The sequence below is a fragment of the Ranitomeya imitator genome, chromosome 3 (assembly GCF_032444005.1).
Source record: "Ranitomeya imitator isolate aRanImi1 chromosome 3, aRanImi1.pri, whole genome shotgun sequence".
Lineage (NCBI taxonomy): Eukaryota > Metazoa > Chordata > Amphibia > Anura > Dendrobatidae > Ranitomeya > Ranitomeya imitator.
In genome coordinates this window covers 817712899-817731128 of record NC_091284.1, presented here as the reverse complement: position 1 = coordinate 817731128, position 18230 = coordinate 817712899, and the positions used below count along the sequence as shown (strand labels likewise).

Genomic DNA, 18230 nt, shown 5'->3' with positions numbered 1-18230 from the left:
TGGACATGTCATTCTATTGTGTAGACTCCACTGGGAAAATTGGAATGTATTATAATATAAGTGACTCTGCTGATGCTGCCCCAGTCTATACAGGAAATTATATAAGTGAGCTGCAGAGAAATGGACATGCCATGCTATTATGTAGATTCCACTGGGAAAACTCGAATCTTTCATGATATATATGACTCTGCTGACTCTGCCCCAGTCTACACAGGAACTTAGGTACATGAGTTGCAGAGAACTGGGCATGTGCTATTGTGTGGACTCTACTGAGAAAACTGGAATATTTTATAATATATGCGACTCTGCTATTGTGCTCCAGCCTACACAGGAAAATAGATAAGTGAGCTGCAGAGAAATGGACATGTCATTCTATCGTGTAGACTCCACTGGGAATACTGGAATGTTTTATAATATATGTGACTCTGCTGATGCTGCTCCAGTCTACACAGAACATTTGATAAGTGAGCTGCAGAGAACTGGACATGTGCTATTGTGTAGACTCCACTGGGATGTGTTTATGATTTATGTGATACTTTCTTAGTGGAGCATATAACATTACAGTAACAGCATATTAATTTGTATCCTGATCCCAACTATAAGTTATGAAGTTGCTAACTCTGAATTATTTAACAAAATTAATATTCTGCTGCATTCACATGTCACACTCCACGAAATATATTCCTTATTACTAATTCTGTAGTAAATAGCTTCATGTAGAAAAACCTGCTGGAAGCTGGAACCTGCCGAAACCCAGGAAACATCCATGTGGAGATGCCACCTAGGACATAAAACCATATAGACAGATAGGAGATTGCAGGGACTGTATATTTCTGTGGAGCCTCTAAGGCTACGTTCAGACTAGCGTTGTGCTAGTGTGCATCGGGCGACGCAGCGGCGACGCACGCGTCATGCGCCCCTATGTTTAACATGGGGGACGCATGCGTTTTTGTTTGTTGCGTTTTGCGACAAATGCGTTTTTTTTGCCGCAAGCGTCGGACCAAGAAAACGCAACAAGTTGCATTTTTCTTGCGTCCGATTTTCGGCAAAAAACGACGCACGTGTCGCAAAACGCAGCGTTTTTGCATGCGTTTTGCCGCGTTTTTGCGTGCGTTGTGCGTTGCATCGCCGACGCAGCGGCGCACAACGCTAGTCTGAACGTAGCCTAACATGGCTTCTGCAGCTGAGATACATCCTGGTAATGGGGTGATCTCTTAGTGATTGCCTGTCCCTGACCTGATGAATATGAGCCAAGTGCGTGCATAAAAGAAAGACATTTGACGCAGGGTCAGATGTGCACTCCTCTCTCGGCAAGAGCTGGCACAGAACTGAACTTTACTAGTACAAACAAAAGATCATGTAGCGGGCAGGAAGAAGGCATTGCACAGCTTCTCAGCAGCCATTGTATCAGTCTGTGATAGGTCCCTGCTAGGTCTTTTCCATATATGGTCTTCACTTGTATCCACCTGACATTCCAAGGATTCCAGGGCATAGTTCCAGGATGTAGACGCCATCTTGCCACACCACATATATTCCTAGCTTATGTAAGGTTAATAATTGATGTCATTAGCCAATCTCTCCTTCACACTGGAACCAGCTAAAAGAATAATAAAAAAAAAACCTGCAGCTTATAAAGGTTGCATGTTTGTCACATCCTGGTCATGATTTTTCCCTATGGACTTTTTGTCATGAAGTTTTCTGCAGCATCACTACTCTACTACACCCAAAAATGGATCCTGTGTTACGGAACCCCACCGCACCAAGAATATGTTGTGCAGTTATATGTATGTATTATAGGTTCCAGGTGAGATGCATGTCCCTAATGCATCAGCCCACAGGCTGCGCCCCTGGGCAGAGAGGACAAGATATTCCCCTTTTGACCTTCCCCACCTTTGTAATTCCCACAGTAAATATCGGCAGGCGCCGGCCACCTGCGGCTATGGTAATGTATGTCTGGCCTGCTGCTTTTCTATTGGCCTGCCCTGTGTATCTGTGTGATATATATTCTGTGTCCTATGAGTAAAGTGTTGTCATACTGGAAATATGTGGAGACTCAGTGATCTTTTATATGCGCCCATGTACTCAAGGAATTCCAGCCAGCGTCCTTCATTCCAACTCCAGCCAAAGCAGAGTGGACCTCCTGAAACACAGGGTGAAAGAGGTACCCCAGCATGGCAGACCCTGTTACAATAATATTTCAGGGTATCACTGAATACCCCCCCAAAAGCAGCCCCTATGCAAGACCTCTTGTGTTTGACACCAGGGTGCTCTTTCAATAGACATAATCTCAGCATCCAAACTCATATGCAAAATTAAAAATTTACAAGACTGAAAGAACTGCAATGTACCCAAGAAAATTGGATGCTGTCCGGATGATCCATTTGGGATCCGATTTTTTTCGGGCAACACCCGTAGACTATGATTCTTTCACGAGGACATTCTGTCTGTGTAAAATAAAAAATCAGTCATCTGAAGAGCCCTAGTGAATAAAATTGGTCCGAGAGGTGTCAGTTTTTGTTCAGACAGCACTCGGACGAAATATATAGTCGTGTGAATGTAGCCTAAGTGAGCATGAAAGAGTGGCGGACAAGGCTTTGGGCACCGTCAACGATCATCTCCTGAATGGGCCCACATAAAAGTTACCAGGTATAAGTTGAAACAATGAAAGATCATCGGAGGACCCCCTATCCATCACAAATTGATGGCATATCCTAGCGATAAACCTGTAATGGACTCTGTTGACTTTTCTGGGGTCATAGTTTCTCAATCTCTATTCGTCAAAACCACGATTTTATGATTTTCTAAGTATTGAACCTGAAAAATCGATGTGCTTCTGTCTATCGTGTCATGTGTGTCTGACTTCCAAGTTATTATTATACGCTTACTCCATCCTCGTGCCTTTTGTCTTGGCCTCTTCATAGTTTTATGTCCAGACCTCCAGAGAACTATAGTCAGCCATCTTGGGGGCCATGGAGAAAGGTCTTTGGTCACCTGGTCACAGACATGAATGTTGATCGGGTGTATATTACACACTTCTGTGCACCCATCACACAAGGGTTATATTTTTTGGAAGGCTTGTTGGTGACCACCCTCCCTTCCCACAGAAGCTGATACCACAGCTAAACATTTGACCTATACATCATAACACGCTCCTAATATTTTTATTTTGGGACATTTTTGTTGTGCAAAGCAAAATCACCTTCCAAAAGTCACAGATTACTTATGGTTTCCTTTGCATCTCTTACCATAACCCAGCTTTTACAGACTCTCACAATTTATTATCAAAATCAACTCTGTAGCTGCTTAAAGGGAATGTGTCAGACTGATTTTACCTTTGAAACTGATAGTGGAGCGCCCCCGGTAGGTCAGTGGGGTACTCGGAGCCGGGCCCTTCGGTTCTCAAGGGGGATGTCACGGTGGCTGACCCGGTCCGTGGCCCTCGGGACGTCCGTGTAAAAAGGGAAAGGTCTTTAAAGGGGAAATGTTCGTGACTCCACCTGTGGCATTCGGTCTGGGTGACTGACACTGCTTAGGAGTCCGCTGGGGTGATGTTATGGCAGCTAGATGGTATACCTTCCCACAGGTGAAGTATGTCACCAGGGCTTCCCAGTGTGTAGATGGTGGATGGTGAGAGGTGCAGTGAAGAACGAGGACACAAGGTTGCAGTCTCTTTACCTGTTTACTGAAGGCTTCAGCATCCACAGTCCAGAGCACCGGATCACAGGGCAGGCAGAGTCCGGCCGGTCCGAAGGCAAATCCAGAGTCCCCTTAACCAGGTGGAAATCAGTAGCCTTCCTCTAGCACCTGGGTGTTGTAATACCTTACTGCTGAGCCTCTCATAAGGTCCTCACAACTGTTGGTGTTCTAGATGGTATGTCTTTCTATCTGTCCCCCAGATGGATAGGAACAACCCATATGACTGATGGCCTGAGGCTTTTTACAGGGACTCTAGCATGCCCCGGCCCCCACAGTTGCCACCGTGCCTCCTGGGTAAAGGTCGGGCAACTAATATGGAATTAGCTGTCCTGCCAGTCTCTGGAGCCAGGCTTGGAGACGATGACTCCCTCGGTGTTCCGGCTACTGGCTTCTGCCCCTCAGAAGGAGGCAGCCTTTTACAAGGCAGAACACCTTCTGGTTTCCTCTCCTTTTGCTATGACTTCGTTTCTCACTCTCTGCAACGCAATTCCCTTCAATGTTTCTTTCTTTGGATGCTGCCGCATCGGTAAGCAGGTGCAGCTCCGTGGCCTTCTGTCTAGGCCTCTGACAGGATGCCACCCCTGTCAGGGACCCACTACCTGAGAGGAGCTCAGATAGCAGCTCACTGGGTGAAGCCCAGCCAGCGTCCGCCAGACTGGTGCTGCCTGGGAGAAACCCAGTCAGCTTCTGCCTAACTTCCTATCCAGACCACCAGTTTTACCTAATTGTGAAGAGTGCCCTATTAAATAGGAGCATAGCTCCCCCTGGTGGACTGGAGTGTGAAATGCGTTGTGTGGTTTGTGATACCTGGTAAAGTGATCTCCTTTATTGCCTTCAGACGTAACATCACTCCCCCTAGTGGAAGAATGACATTACTGCAATGACCAGGACCCTGGGGCGCTGCAATAGTATGGCTATATAGGTCCTAGTGCACCAATCAAAATGATACCTGTCTTGTAGTAATTCAATGTGCCATCCCTGATAAATTGAGCTTCAAAACCACCCCAAAAAAATTACCGAGGAAGTGCATCGTCGATATCACGCTCACCGATGCGCTTGTGGCCTAATCTGCATGTGACTTCAAAGTTTTATGTTTCAGCAGTGACACATCAGATTTCTACAAGACAGGTATCATTTTTATTGGTGTACTAGGACCTATACAACCATAGTTTCAGAATGAGAAGTAAAATTGTCCCAACAGGTTCCCTTTAACTAAACAGATTTGCCTTTTAGGAGTTTGGGGACATATATATAAATTAGAAATGGTAATGAGACCAAAGAGCCGTGACTACAATCGCAGCGGAGCCGAGCGTGAAACTGTAGGCAGAGCTTTTGTGGATTGAATAATACTTCTCCCAATCTCTTGATCTATTTGAAGCCATGAAAATAGCACAAAGTGACACAGGACTACAGCCGGGCAGCCACGCTCGCCTGCTCGCCATCCTCTGATGTGTAGATCTGATCTGTGAACAGGGAGCCACACTGAATGTACGGGCGCAGCCAAGCGTCCCAGCTATACAGTTACCAGATAGGCAAGAAAGGTCCTTTGTTTATCACAACGAGCCTCCATTATAGGAAAAAAAAAGAAAACATTTTATGGATAAGGGATAACTTTCAATCTTGGGAAAACTCCTGAGAGCTAACAGGGTAGCAGCACATGACTGAATGTTGGTGATTATCAACTTTTTTTGCGGGCAAAAGCTCCAATAAAATTACAAATTGTTTTTTAAATCGAGTACCAAAAAAATCACTTTAACAATGAAAATCTTTCTATTTGGCACGGGTTTGATATCCCTCCCAGCAAGAAGACTGTTCTCGAAGCTTTCTGAAATGATAAGCAGCCTCTTACCGAATGTCTCTTGGCACCGGTATAAATGGCGTCCAACCCCCGTGTGACTCTTTGGCATGAAGTCTACAGTATTTAACGTTCTCGGCAATGGATAAACTGAATACATGTGAAATTAACATTCGTTTAACTTCTCCTGGAGGAATATATTAGCGACTTCACCCGGGAGCAGAGAAGAGGTGATAAATTATAGTCTCGAAAAGACAAGAAAAGAATTTCTCTGTTGCTTTTCTCTGACACTTGATGCTAAAATTGGGATTTTTATTTTAGGACATTCGAGGTAGGGATGAGTGACTATATCTTTCCTGTATTAAGAAATAGTTGAAATCGCATCTTCCATATTCCAACCATAATGAAAGGTGGGGAGGTCAAAAATTATTTCAGATCATACAATGGGAATCGTCCCTTCCCTACAACTCAGTTGGTATTCCCATCATATCATTGAGAGCTGTAGATTGCCATAAGCTGATGAAGTTGGCTCTCCATTTTCCAACTATAAGGTTCATACGTCAACGACAAAAAGAAAGAATCCAATCTAGTCAAGCCTAAGATTGTACTTTTGTCCACAAAAATTACAGTGTGTAGACAATACCAAAAATGGTCGCTACTATCTACTCAACAAATGTTGCATATATTAAAAATGCAATAAAATATAGCAAATTTTGCAATATATTGTATCAGAGGAATATGCTTCATTCTCCACTTAAAAAAAACACTTCCTCTCCTCCCCCCAGCCTCCTAAACGCATCAATTTGCTGAATACAAAACAGAGACACCTATCCGCGGAATCAGATTATAGCTGTCTATTGAGGTCAATGAGGGGGGACCAAAGAAACAAACATTGCTGCTTTCTTGTGTTTTTTTTCACCTACAGCTGGAGTCACAGCTACACAGCTCTGTGAAAAAAGAGGAGAGCAGATATCCCTAGTGTCTCTGTGGCTGTGTATAGTATACATTATAGCAGCTAGTTTCTATCCACAAGCTCAGAGATGACTGAAAATTAGAAACAGTCTGCAGAGGTGAAAATGCAAGATACAAGCAGTATAATGTCCAGTAGTAATATTACTCCTCATGTACACACATGACCACTTAATCTGAACAGTCACCCGAAACTAATGGTATTCTTCAAAGTGTTGCTCACCAATGCAACCGATTTGTCACACGCAACGGAATATAGACAAATGGCCAATTGATTTCGAAATTCTTCACATTAATTTGCTGAAAGTAAAGCTCAAAACAAATTGATTATGTCAATTAATCGTTCAGGGAGACCATACTTTGTCATCTACAATATTATTGGCAGTGACTGGCAACATTTCTGCTTCATCTTCACATTAGACTTCATATACAAGGTCATAAATAATATATAAGGTCAATCTGGAACGGTCACTTACCATTCTCAGTGATCTCGTGCTCCGTGTCGGTGAGAGTCAGATTGGAGTTGGCTCTACTAGACAAGCAAGAGCTTCGCCCAGATTTAGTGTTTCTTGTCCATAGTCTCACTGGTTGTTCTGGCGATAGTACGCAGTCAGCTTCATTGTCTGCATCGTTTTCACTGTTCATAGAATAGCCGCAATGCGGCAGGCCAATATCAGTCCGGTATAGTGTTCCATGAGGCGGAGTGACTTCACCGAGACCGAGCTCTTGTAGAGTAAAACTTCCACCTGTGAATTAACATTAGTCTTCGTTATTCTAGAATTCTAAAGTTTCCAATCTACTTTATAACTATACATGTTCCCCAAGTACCCTAAGCACCCTGGGCTGCACATCAATTCGTAACTAAATACTCGATAAAAAAAAAAAAGACAATGTATTCTGGCCTCTTCTGAATGTGGTTAAAATAAATGTTTTAGAGGGAATCTTTAAAGAGTAAATGTAAATTGAGGATAGATCTAGTTATTTGACATCAGTATCTGCTCCTACTTGAAAGGAGGAGATTGCATTGACAGGGTGTTTGTCGGCTATCATGTGGATGTTCCTTGCTCTGTGAAGGAACAATGATGGCTCTATGGTCAGCATATGTGCTTTACCGCACTGGTGTACTGGATTCAAGTCTGACAAAACCCAGTTTCACAAGTCTGTGAAGCACCGACTATGTTCTAAATGGAAGACTAAGCCAGATGGCGAGGTCTCCTGTCCAAAGTTGCTTCATATATGCCTAGGAGGCAGTTAGTATGGGGAGCGAGACTGGTCCATCTGGGTCTTACGATTTGAGAGCAGTCAGTGTTTCATGGGCTTCTGTATTCCTCGTAAGTTCCTTGGGTTTGCATGGGTTTCCTTCACGGAATCAAGATTACGTCTTCACTTAAGATGGGGTAGTGATGACAAATACTTTGTGAGTAACACTCAATAAGGTACGTTCAAGACCGGAAAGAGATCAGAGAAGGGATCCAGTGTTGGCGCAGTAATGTTATCTGGCTCTATAGGTGATGATATACGTCATAGTAGATGAAATAAATAAAAATCTCGTGTTATTCTGTTTTCTAGAAGTGATGTAATCTCTAAACTGGATAACGACATATAAGAAATCTTTTCACGGCACACTGATTTGCATGACTACCATCATATTTAGCACTTTGGTAAATGACCTCTAAGTACATAGCTAATCTGTTTACTCCATGCGACAGCTCCCACGCTTCCCAGCAGACAGAAAGTCGTGAGATAAACAAGTCACCCGTCACAAGTTCTCCGGAGTAGTTTGTAAAATCTACATCCTACTGTATCTTCTCGATGAAACGGCAGATCATAAAATAAAGAGCGGAAGGGGTTAAATATGGAGAGGTTGGAAAGGAAGCACCAATGCAAAAATCGTCACAACCAGTAAAGAGGTGAACTCAAGAAATGCGTGAGATGGAATTAGTGGCAACTTAGCACTGAACCATTATTGCGCTCGTGTAACCTTATGCTAAACAGTCTGAAAACGCGCCAGAAATATTTCCAGTGATGAGTGATACTGTAAATTTGGTGAAACTTTTTCTAGCCTTACACCATGCCTTAATTGGCTTAATTTTAGGACAATTTTTGCTTAAAAAATTTTGGCTTATCAAAAGCTTCCTCTTGCACCACAAAAAGGGCAACTTTACTATTCTCTTCTCAGTACACTTCACCACGTCTGACAATTTAATTTTTTTTTTTCGGCCTTTGGCTCGATCTTGAGCCATGGCGACTTGATTGATGTAGGAAGATAGATCTTGTGCGAGCCTAGATACGTGTCATGGGTTTACCCTGACAGAGAGGTGCCAGTAGACCACACTGTCTGATTTCATGCACTCCTGCACTGATTAAAATCACTTCTCCTTCATATTAAACTGTGCAGGTTTCTGTTAGCAGTGCAGGGGTTAAACTGTTCCGCTTAGAGTCTCAGAAGCTTATCTGCGTTTATGCTCTCAGCTGTTCAGTATTGGTCACTCCCCTCTCCTATATATATAACTGGATTGCCAGTGTCAGTCATCTACTGCCTGGTGTGAAGCGGAGGTGTCAGTTGTTGGTAGAAGCGTTTGGAGTGTTTATCTGTGACTGTTGATTGGTGTTTCGGCTGAGTGCAAATTCTCATACTCACCTATTTGACTTTCCTTCTTTTCTCCTGGTGTCCCTCTCTGTTGTCTTTGAGGGTATATTTGTATGTTTAGTATTTTCAATTATCCCTGTACGTCCTCCCTTGTTAGTCTGGTTTGTGTATATACATACACTATTACTCCCCACTTTCCTGGTTGGGGAAGGGGACAGATATAGGGCTAATTCATGTGTTCAGCAAGGTATGTGGCCCTTGTGTCTTCACTATCATAAGTAATCTGGGGGCAGGGATAGCTAGGGCATCCCTAACACTAGGGACAGGAAAGGAGCCCTTGGCATTGGGTATTCTGACAACAGAGTTGTGACAATAGGTCCGCCAGGTTCTTCTCCGTCATTATCTTGATTGTATCAAGCCATCGGGTTGCTGGTTTCCTCTTCATCTTGTTACTTCTATTCTTCCAACCATGATGTCCTTCTTCAGTGATTGTTCTCTTCGTATGATATGTTCAAACTAGAAAGTAGGCAAGTCGTAGCTTGGTGATTTTTGATTCGAGTAACACGTTTGGATTGATTTGTTCAAAAATTGCTTTGTTTGTTCTTCTTGCCATCCATGGCATTGTTAACATCCTTCTCCAGCACCCCATTTCAAAGGCGTTGATTCTCCTTCAATCTTGTTTCTTTATAGTCCAGGTTTCGCTTCTGTATGTTACCGCAGAAAAGACCAAATTATGTATGATCCATGTCTTTGTCGCCAGTGAAAAGTTCAGTGAAATGACTGACAATAAATAAGTCTAAAGCTGCTAATTTGCTTCAAATTTCTATGACTCTTCTGACTCGCTCAGAAAGGGGCATTGTTTCTTGGGAATAGTGTAAACAACACGCAACACATTGAGACCAAATTTAGGTGGAAAAACTAAGGAAACCAAGAGGTGGTATAAATTTTATGATGTTTCCAATCTGCAAATGGCAGTCAAGACAGGTTGAGATAGGCTCATGGTATAAAATCTGCCTCAACAAGTAGAAATACTTTACAGAACATGCAGCCGTCTGACCAACGAAGATGAAGACAGCTCCTCACTGGCCCCCTTTTACAGACATTATTTCCCTTTTTTTGATATGTTTGTTTACCAGTTGATCATGATTTTGATGTGATTTGTTGTGACCAACTTCCTTGGCTACACTTTGGATCAATGTATTGCTACATTCTGACCTCCGTAACTCAACTTGTAGCTGTTAGTGCTAATCCTTAGTTAGCTTAAATTTGATCACTTGACCTCTGACCTCTTAGACCATGCTCCCGTATTTCCCACTAATCATACTATTTTCAGCGACAAGTTCTTATGACTTTTGAATGTCATTGTATAGTGACCATTTCTCCAACCCACCTGTAGTGCATCAAGCACTGTCATGGGATTGATGCGGCCCGCTTTTCCTGGGGGCCTCCGACTGCGACGGCCCTTTACGTGAATTTATCCTCGAGCTGCTGCACTACGTCCTTACCCACAATTTTTTTGTTTTTAAGGATTATTTTTATCAGCAGAAGCGCGGCACAGCCATGGGTGCGACCTGTGCGCCCTCGTACGCCAATCTCTTCCTGGTTGCCTTGGAGAGATCTGTGTTCGGCGACGGGGGCCCGCAGGCCGCTTCCCATGTGCTGTGCTGGCACGTTTTCTTTTTGTGGGACGGGACGGTGCGGCAGCTTGAGGATTTCATGGGAGCGCTGAATCAGAACTCTTTGAATATTCACCTTGATCCTCAAAAAATTCCTTTTTTGGACATTACTTTTGAGGTGGACCATACTGGTCGTATTCAGACTGATGTGTATCGTAAATCTACTTCAGTAAATTCTCTGATTCATGCATCTTCTTCTCACAATCCTTCCACAATTAGGGCCGTCCCAGTCGGACATTTCCTCCGGATGAGGTGGGTCTGCTCATCCAATGACAGGTTTGAGGCACAAGCCTTGGACCTCAAGACAAGATTTAGGGCACGTGGGTATTCTAATTGTTGCATAAAAAATGGTTACCAGAGAGCCAGCGCAACCCCACGTGCTGATCTTTTGAAGCCATCTAGAGCTCGAGTGACTAGTAAAAATTTGGGACCTATCAGGTTTATTCCCACATTTAATCACAACTGGGAAGACATGAGGCAGATCCTTAGGAAGCATTGGCCTATTTTGAATACAGAATCATCCTTGGGAGCAATGTTGGGCGATGGTCCAGCTATGACAGCCAGGAGGTCTAAAAATCTTAAAGACCTCTTGGTTATTAGGCACTATGTTCCTCCCCCGAGCCATGCTTTTAGCTCTAGGGGTCCTACAGTAGGTTCCATTTCATGCGGTCACTGTCTTGCCTGCGCCAATGTCCTGCGATGCACCACGTTCTCCTCCTCTGATGGTAAAAAACATTTCAATATCAGACATCGGATCTCGTGTAGCAGCACAAATGTTATTTATTATGCAACTTGTGGCTGCTCCCAGATTTATATCGGCCTTACATCAAGGGAATTGAGAGTGCGTATTCGTGAGCATGTGCGGGACATTTGTGCGGCCAAGACAGTGACCGACCTTTCCCTTCTCAAAACTATTCCACGCCACTTTAGGCAACACCATACGTGTGAACCATCCACATTTATGGTGAGAGGGATCAACATCATCCATTTATGAATTAGAGGTGGCAACTACAAGAAGATTTTGGCGCAAACAGAGGCGAAATGGATCGTGACATTGGATACCATGACCCCTAGGGGTCTGAATGAATCATTGTCATTGGCATCCTTTCTTTGAATTATTCTCCTCTTTGTGTACTTATATCTTCTCTATATGTGGCCGTTCCTCGGCACTATTCTGTAAATATGTGCATTCATTTTGCTTGTGTCCTCTATCTACCCTTGGTGTAGGGGGTTTGGTGATTTTAATCTTATATTGTTTTTATTGATGTTTAATTATTATCATTTTTTCTTTGCATACATTGGTCTTTCAGCAGGACCTTCTGGCTTCCCCCATCCCTAAAGCATGTTTTGTCTGATGGCTACAGTCTTCAATCTACCATTGGATACGTCCACTCACCATGTCGGCTTTCGGCTGTATATATACATATGTACTGTCTTTTGTATTTCATGTTACTATTACTGTGCTGGTAAATTATACTTATTTGTTAATATGACCTTATATATGTATATTCCATTGAAATAGTCTGACTTACATTAACGGTGACTAGGGTTGAGCGACTTTTACTTTTTTAAGGTAGAGTCGGGTTTCGCGAAACCCGACTTTCTGAAAAGACGAGTCGAGTGAAATCGGCAGATTATCGCGAAAAGTCGGGGTCGAGGATTGACCGAAACACGAAATCCAATGCAAGTCAATGGAAAATATGTAATCCATATGGCATCCGTACTGCGAGATACATACGGACATACAATGGATCCATGTGCTCAAAAAATCATAAAAACATATGTACTGTCTATATATATATATATATATATGTATATATATATATATGTATATATATATATATATATGTTATTGAGACACATGTATATTTATATATATATATATATATATATATATATATTTATATTTACTTCAGCGCGATATAGCAGAAAAGCTGGTAATTCAATTGCCGGCTTTTCATTTCTCCTTCCTAAACCCGACATGATATGAGACATGGTTTACATACAGTAAACCATGTCATATTCCCATTTTTTTTGCATATTACAGACTACTAATGTTAGTAGTGTGTATGTGAAAAATTTGGGCGCTGTAGCTATTAAATTTAAGGGTTACATTGCAGAAAAAATTGGCGTGGGCTCCCGTGCAATTTTCTCCGCCAGAGTGGTAAAGCCAGTGACTGAGGGCAGATATTAATAGCCTGGAGAGGGTCCATGGTTATTGGCCCCCCCTGGCTAAAAACATCTGCCCCCAGCCACCCCAGAAAAGGCACATCTGGAAGATGCGCCTATTCTGGCACTTGGCCACTCCCTTCCCACTCCCGTGTAGCGGTGGGATATGGGGTAATGAAGGGTTAATGTCACCTTGCTATTGTAAGGTGACATTAAGCCAGATTAATAATGGAGAGGCGTCAATTATGACACCTATCCATTATTAATCCAATAGTATGTAATGGTTAAAAAAACACACACACAATATTGCAAAGTATTTTAATGAAATAAACACACAGGTTGTTGTAATATTTTATTCCACTCTCAATCCACCTGGAGACCCTCGACCTGTAACAAAGTAAAAATAATAAACCAACAATATCTCATACCTTCCGTCGATCTGTCCCACCATGTAAATCCATCTGAAGGGCTTAAAATATTTTACAGACAGGAGCTCTGCTATAATGCAGCTGTGCTCGTGCCTGTAAAACCCCGGGGAATGAAGGTAATGTAGGTCAATGACCTGTAGTTACCTTCAGTCGCGGTGATGCGCCCTCTGCTGGATGTCCTCATATGACCTCGAGCGTGGGAACTTTTCTGAATATTTTCCCAGCCTCGAGGTCATATGAGGACATCCAGCAGAGGGTGCATCACCGCAAATGAAGGTAACTACAGGTCATTGACCTACTTTCCATTCATTCGCTGGGGTCTTACTGGCAGGAGCACGGCTGCATTATAGCAGAGCTCCTGCCTGTAACATATTTTAACCCCTTCAGATGGATTTACATCGTGGGACGTGACAGATCATCGGAAGGTATGGGATATTGTTGGTTTATTATTTTTAATTTGTTACAGGTCGAGGGTCTTCAGGTGGATTGAGAGTGGAATAAAATATTACAACAACCTGTGTGTTTATTTCATTAAAATACTTTGCAATATTGTGTGTGTATTTTTTTAACCATTTCATACTATTGGATTAATAATGGATAGGTGTCAGAATTGATGCCTCTCCATTATTAATCTGGTTTAATGTCACCTTACAATAGCAAGGTGACATTAACCCTTCATTACCCCATATCCCACCGCTACACGGGAATGGGAAGAGAGTGGCCAAGTGCCAGAATAGGCGCATCTTCCAGATGTGCCTTTTCTGGGGTGGCTGGGGGCAGATGTTTTTAGCCAGGGGGGGTGAATAACCGTGGACCCTCTCTAGGCTATTAATATCTGCCCTCAGTCACTGGCTATACCACTCTGGCGGAGAAAATTGTATGGGAGCCCACGCCAATTTTTTCTGCGATTTATCCCTTAAATTTAATAGCTACAGCGCCCAAATTTTGCACATACACACTACTAATATTAGTAGTGTGGAATATGCAAAAAAATAGGAATATGACATGGTTTACTGTATGTAAACCATGTCTCATATCATGTTGGGTTTAGGAAGGAGAAATGAAAAGCCGGCAATTGAATTACCGGCTTTTCTGCTATATCGCGCTGAAGTAAATATAAATATATATATGTGTCTCAATGACATATATATATATAAAAATGGCGCTGAACGCTTCATACGAAACCCGACTTTGGTGCGAAGATCGCCGACCGCATGGCCGATCCCACACTAGGATCGGGTCGGGTTTCATGAAACCCGACTTTGCCAAAAGTCGGCGACTTTTGAAATTGTCCGATCCGTTTCGCTCAACCCTAATGGTGACCCTTATAGCGGACGTGCCCTCTCTCTTTTGACACTCTACGATGGGCTATACCCACTGATATTCCCTCTCCTTTTTACAACATTGGTGCTTCTGTGGGAGTGCACATGCGCCCCGACGCTCTGTGTCTCCGGCATGCATTGGCGCGTCTATTTGTCTTCCTTGCGCGCATGGGGTTAAGTCTTTTCTTCCCCCATGTGCGCACAGGAATGCATGACGCTCTAATGTATCATGCGGGACCTGGGCAGTGCGGTGCGCATGCGCCGGTACATCCACTACCATTAGCCACACGGACATCACATGTCCGGTCACATGGCCATGAAAGGTCCTTCTCTTCCCAGTAATCTTATTCCCCTTGATAAAGCGGTGCTTCTGCCACGCGAAACGCACGTCGGGGTCTGCCTACACCTGGCCCAGGGTCCTCCAACTCTGCCTTCGGTAAGCTCTGCCCCTACGATGTCTCCTTTTGTGCTACTACTAATATAATGACATAATGACTGGCTTGTAATGGCGATCTTACCATGGTGCACTGACACTTTACTTACTGATCTTTATATATATGTTTGTGGGCATGTGCAATGATGGACTTCCTGGACATCTCTGTTTTCATCCTGTAATTGTATCCTATTTAGTACTCAGTACTTTGGTGTTACTTTTTTGATTGATTTATATATTTGGTATTATTATTAATAAAAATAATTAATTTTTATACCTAGTTGCTCCGATGTCTCCTTCTCTTATGGTTTTTGGAGTGGGTATTTGTTCTTTTATGTGGGGAGGGGGGGTCTTTTCCTATCCCCACTGTTATGACATTTGAAATATCTCTGAGGTTTTGCTATTTATGGTATAAAATCTGCCTCAACAAGTAGAAATACTTTACAGAACATACTTTGCGGCTGGTTCCAAACCTAGATTAGTTGTCTACTATCCTCAAACCTCTTTCTATAGAGAAAAAAAAAACAATAGTGTGGTAGCGATAGGCACATATAAGGAAGGGAGCTTTGCTCTTGGAAGTCCTTGCCGGTAAAGGTCCAAATGAGTTCACGGGCACTAGGAAATCATGACTGTGAACCCAAGGTTGGCAACAGATTAGTAAAAAAAAAGTCAGGAAAAGTCAGCCGGGGTTTCGTCAAGAGGCATGAAGTGTTTGCCCCTCATCGGTACAAAGTAGGAGGTCTGACTTTTCGAGGTGAGAGGAATCTGACAGGAAGTCCAAGAGCTATGCTAATTAGAACATGTGTCTGGTGCAAAAAGTAAAATGGGCCAGTCTAGTTTCCCTGCCACTTCCCATGCCTTCTCGACCCTAACTCGGGTTGCCATCTTCACAATTTTAATAAAAAAAACGCACACAATAAAAACACAATAATTCCCACTAGGAAAGTGAACAGGTTTCTCGAGCAGAATAAGATCTGACGTTCGTTTGAAGTTTTTATCCATCCTGGCAAACTTGGAACATCCAACTGGCTAAATCGCTTTTTTTTTTTTCTTTTGCTCTTCACACCTTTTTTAATTAACCAAGGCAGGTTGCATTTTGTGACAGGTTTGACAGGCAGATAGACTGAGGCTTTCACAGCTCTGACTTCAGCAGCCAAATGTGTAGTACAAAGCAGCTTGTGATAATTGCACCCAGACAAAACCCTCCTTGCTCTGACAAAACGCTGCGCTGCTCAACTTCAAATGCTTCGCTAAACTTTGAAAGATTAATCAACTTGATTTACGGAGAAGTTGTAATTTGCGCCAGGCTTTCAAGCGCCGATCTGTTGTGGGATTTTTTTTTTTTCTAAATGAAGGTGATGGAGACAAACACGGTGAAGGATTTCTTTTTCTTTCGTCGTACATTCACGCTAATAAGCCGGGTCCTGAGGGGAGGACTTCAGAGAGGTTCTCTTTTGCCATGAAAGACAAAAGTGGGGAGGGCAGTCTTAAGCCATCTGCATAAAGCTGAGCAATGTGCAAGGAGCCTTCACAGAAACTCTCAATATCTCTACATAGGCACTCAGTGTGCCGCCATATGGTGCTCCATAATCCCCCCTAGAAATAATTCTGCTAGTTCCTTTGCCCTAACAGAGCTTAGTTTGTGGCTGCTTGTGCGTGCACTAAAGAGAGCCTGGAACCGACATTTTGGGGATAATTTCTCAGTTACTGACCTGACTTGACCCCTCTGTTCCTATAAAGAGAAGTCGGTACTCTGTCGTCCTACAATCATTTCTTTATTGAAACTCCTTGTGCAAAGACAACATGAAAAATAAGTATCAAAACATTGGCGCATTTCGGAAAAAAAAATTTGAGGACTCAATGTCCAGTAAATATTCTGCTCTTCTCTAGGTAAACAACACCATATCATGCCTCTATTACCCCCAATATCCATTTATTGCCCCTGCACAAAAATATTTACTTTTTACGTGTGATAAAAAAATGATGAAGTTGGAAATTAAAAAAAAAAAAAAAAATTACAATAGAGGCATGTAATAAATTGTGCCACATCGCTATGTTTGTGTCAACAATAGAGTGGATCAAAACTACTAACCTTAAAGGTTCTGCCCTTATTACAGACTAGTATTAGGTCCCCTTAGCCCGTCGTTTGGCTGTGCTGTGAAATCACTAACCATACACTAAGAACATGATTTTTCCTGGAAGCCTCCCTTGTTGTATATGTATCACAGCTGGACTGGATCTGGCACAGTTTCTAACAGCACGTGCAGAATGTCCCTGCATAGGCTGAAAACTAGCACTCGCATCTGGAGAACAATGGATGTGATGAAAGATGTGGTACTGTTAGAAAAAAAAGGTGTACTGGGTAGTATAAACAAAGGAGGTTTACTGGGTAGGCACTCAGCAGAAGAGGTGTACTGGATAGGCAAGGGGTAAGCACTCAACATAAGACGTGTACTCGGTAGGCACTCAACACAAGAGATGTACTCGGTAGGCACTCAACAGAAGAGGTGTACTGGATAGGCAAGGGGTAAGCACTCAACATAAGAGGTGTACTGGATAGGCATTCAACACAAGAGATGTACTCGGTAGGCACTCAACAGAAGAGGTGTACTGGATAGGCAAGGGGTAAGCACTCAACATAAGAGGTGTACTGGATAGGCACTCAACACAAGAGATGTACTCGGTAGGCACTCAACAGAAGGGGTGTACTCGGTATTATAACCAAAGGAGGTTTACTGGGAAGGCACTCAACAGGAGTACTGGATAGGCACTCAACAGAAAAGGTGTACTAGATAGGCACTCAATAGAAGAGGTGTATTGGGTAGGCACTCAACAGAAGAGGTGTACTGAGCAGTATAAACAAAGGAGAGTTACTTGGTAGGCACTCAACAGAAGACGTATACTGGGTAGACACTCAACAAGCAGGAGAGGTGTATTGGGTAGGTGGAACATAGCAGAAAAAAGATACACTCAACAGACAGAGGAGGTGTACTGGATAGGCACTCAGCAGAAGAGGTGTACTGGGTAGGCACTCAACAGAAGAGGTGTACTGGGTAGGCACTCAACAGAAGAGGTGCACTGGGTAGACACTCAACAGAAGAGGTGTACTGGGTAGGCACTCAACAGATGAGGAGTACTGGGTAGGCACTCAA

General features: G+C 43.0%; 1 protein-coding gene across 2 annotated transcripts in view; it reads right to left on the bottom strand.

Moving 5' to 3' along the window:
* The window catches only part of TENM4 (teneurin transmembrane protein 4), a 1627060-nt gene that overhangs the window by 678669 nt on the left and 930161 nt on the right, over window positions 1–18230 (bottom strand). For both annotated transcript variants that reach the window (XM_069759344.1, XM_069759343.1), the window contains one exon: window positions 6937–7206. In XM_069759344.1, coding sequence (XP_069615445.1) covers window positions 6937–7206 — 270 coding nt within the window. The remainder of the gene's footprint in view (window positions 1–6936; window positions 7207–18230) is intronic.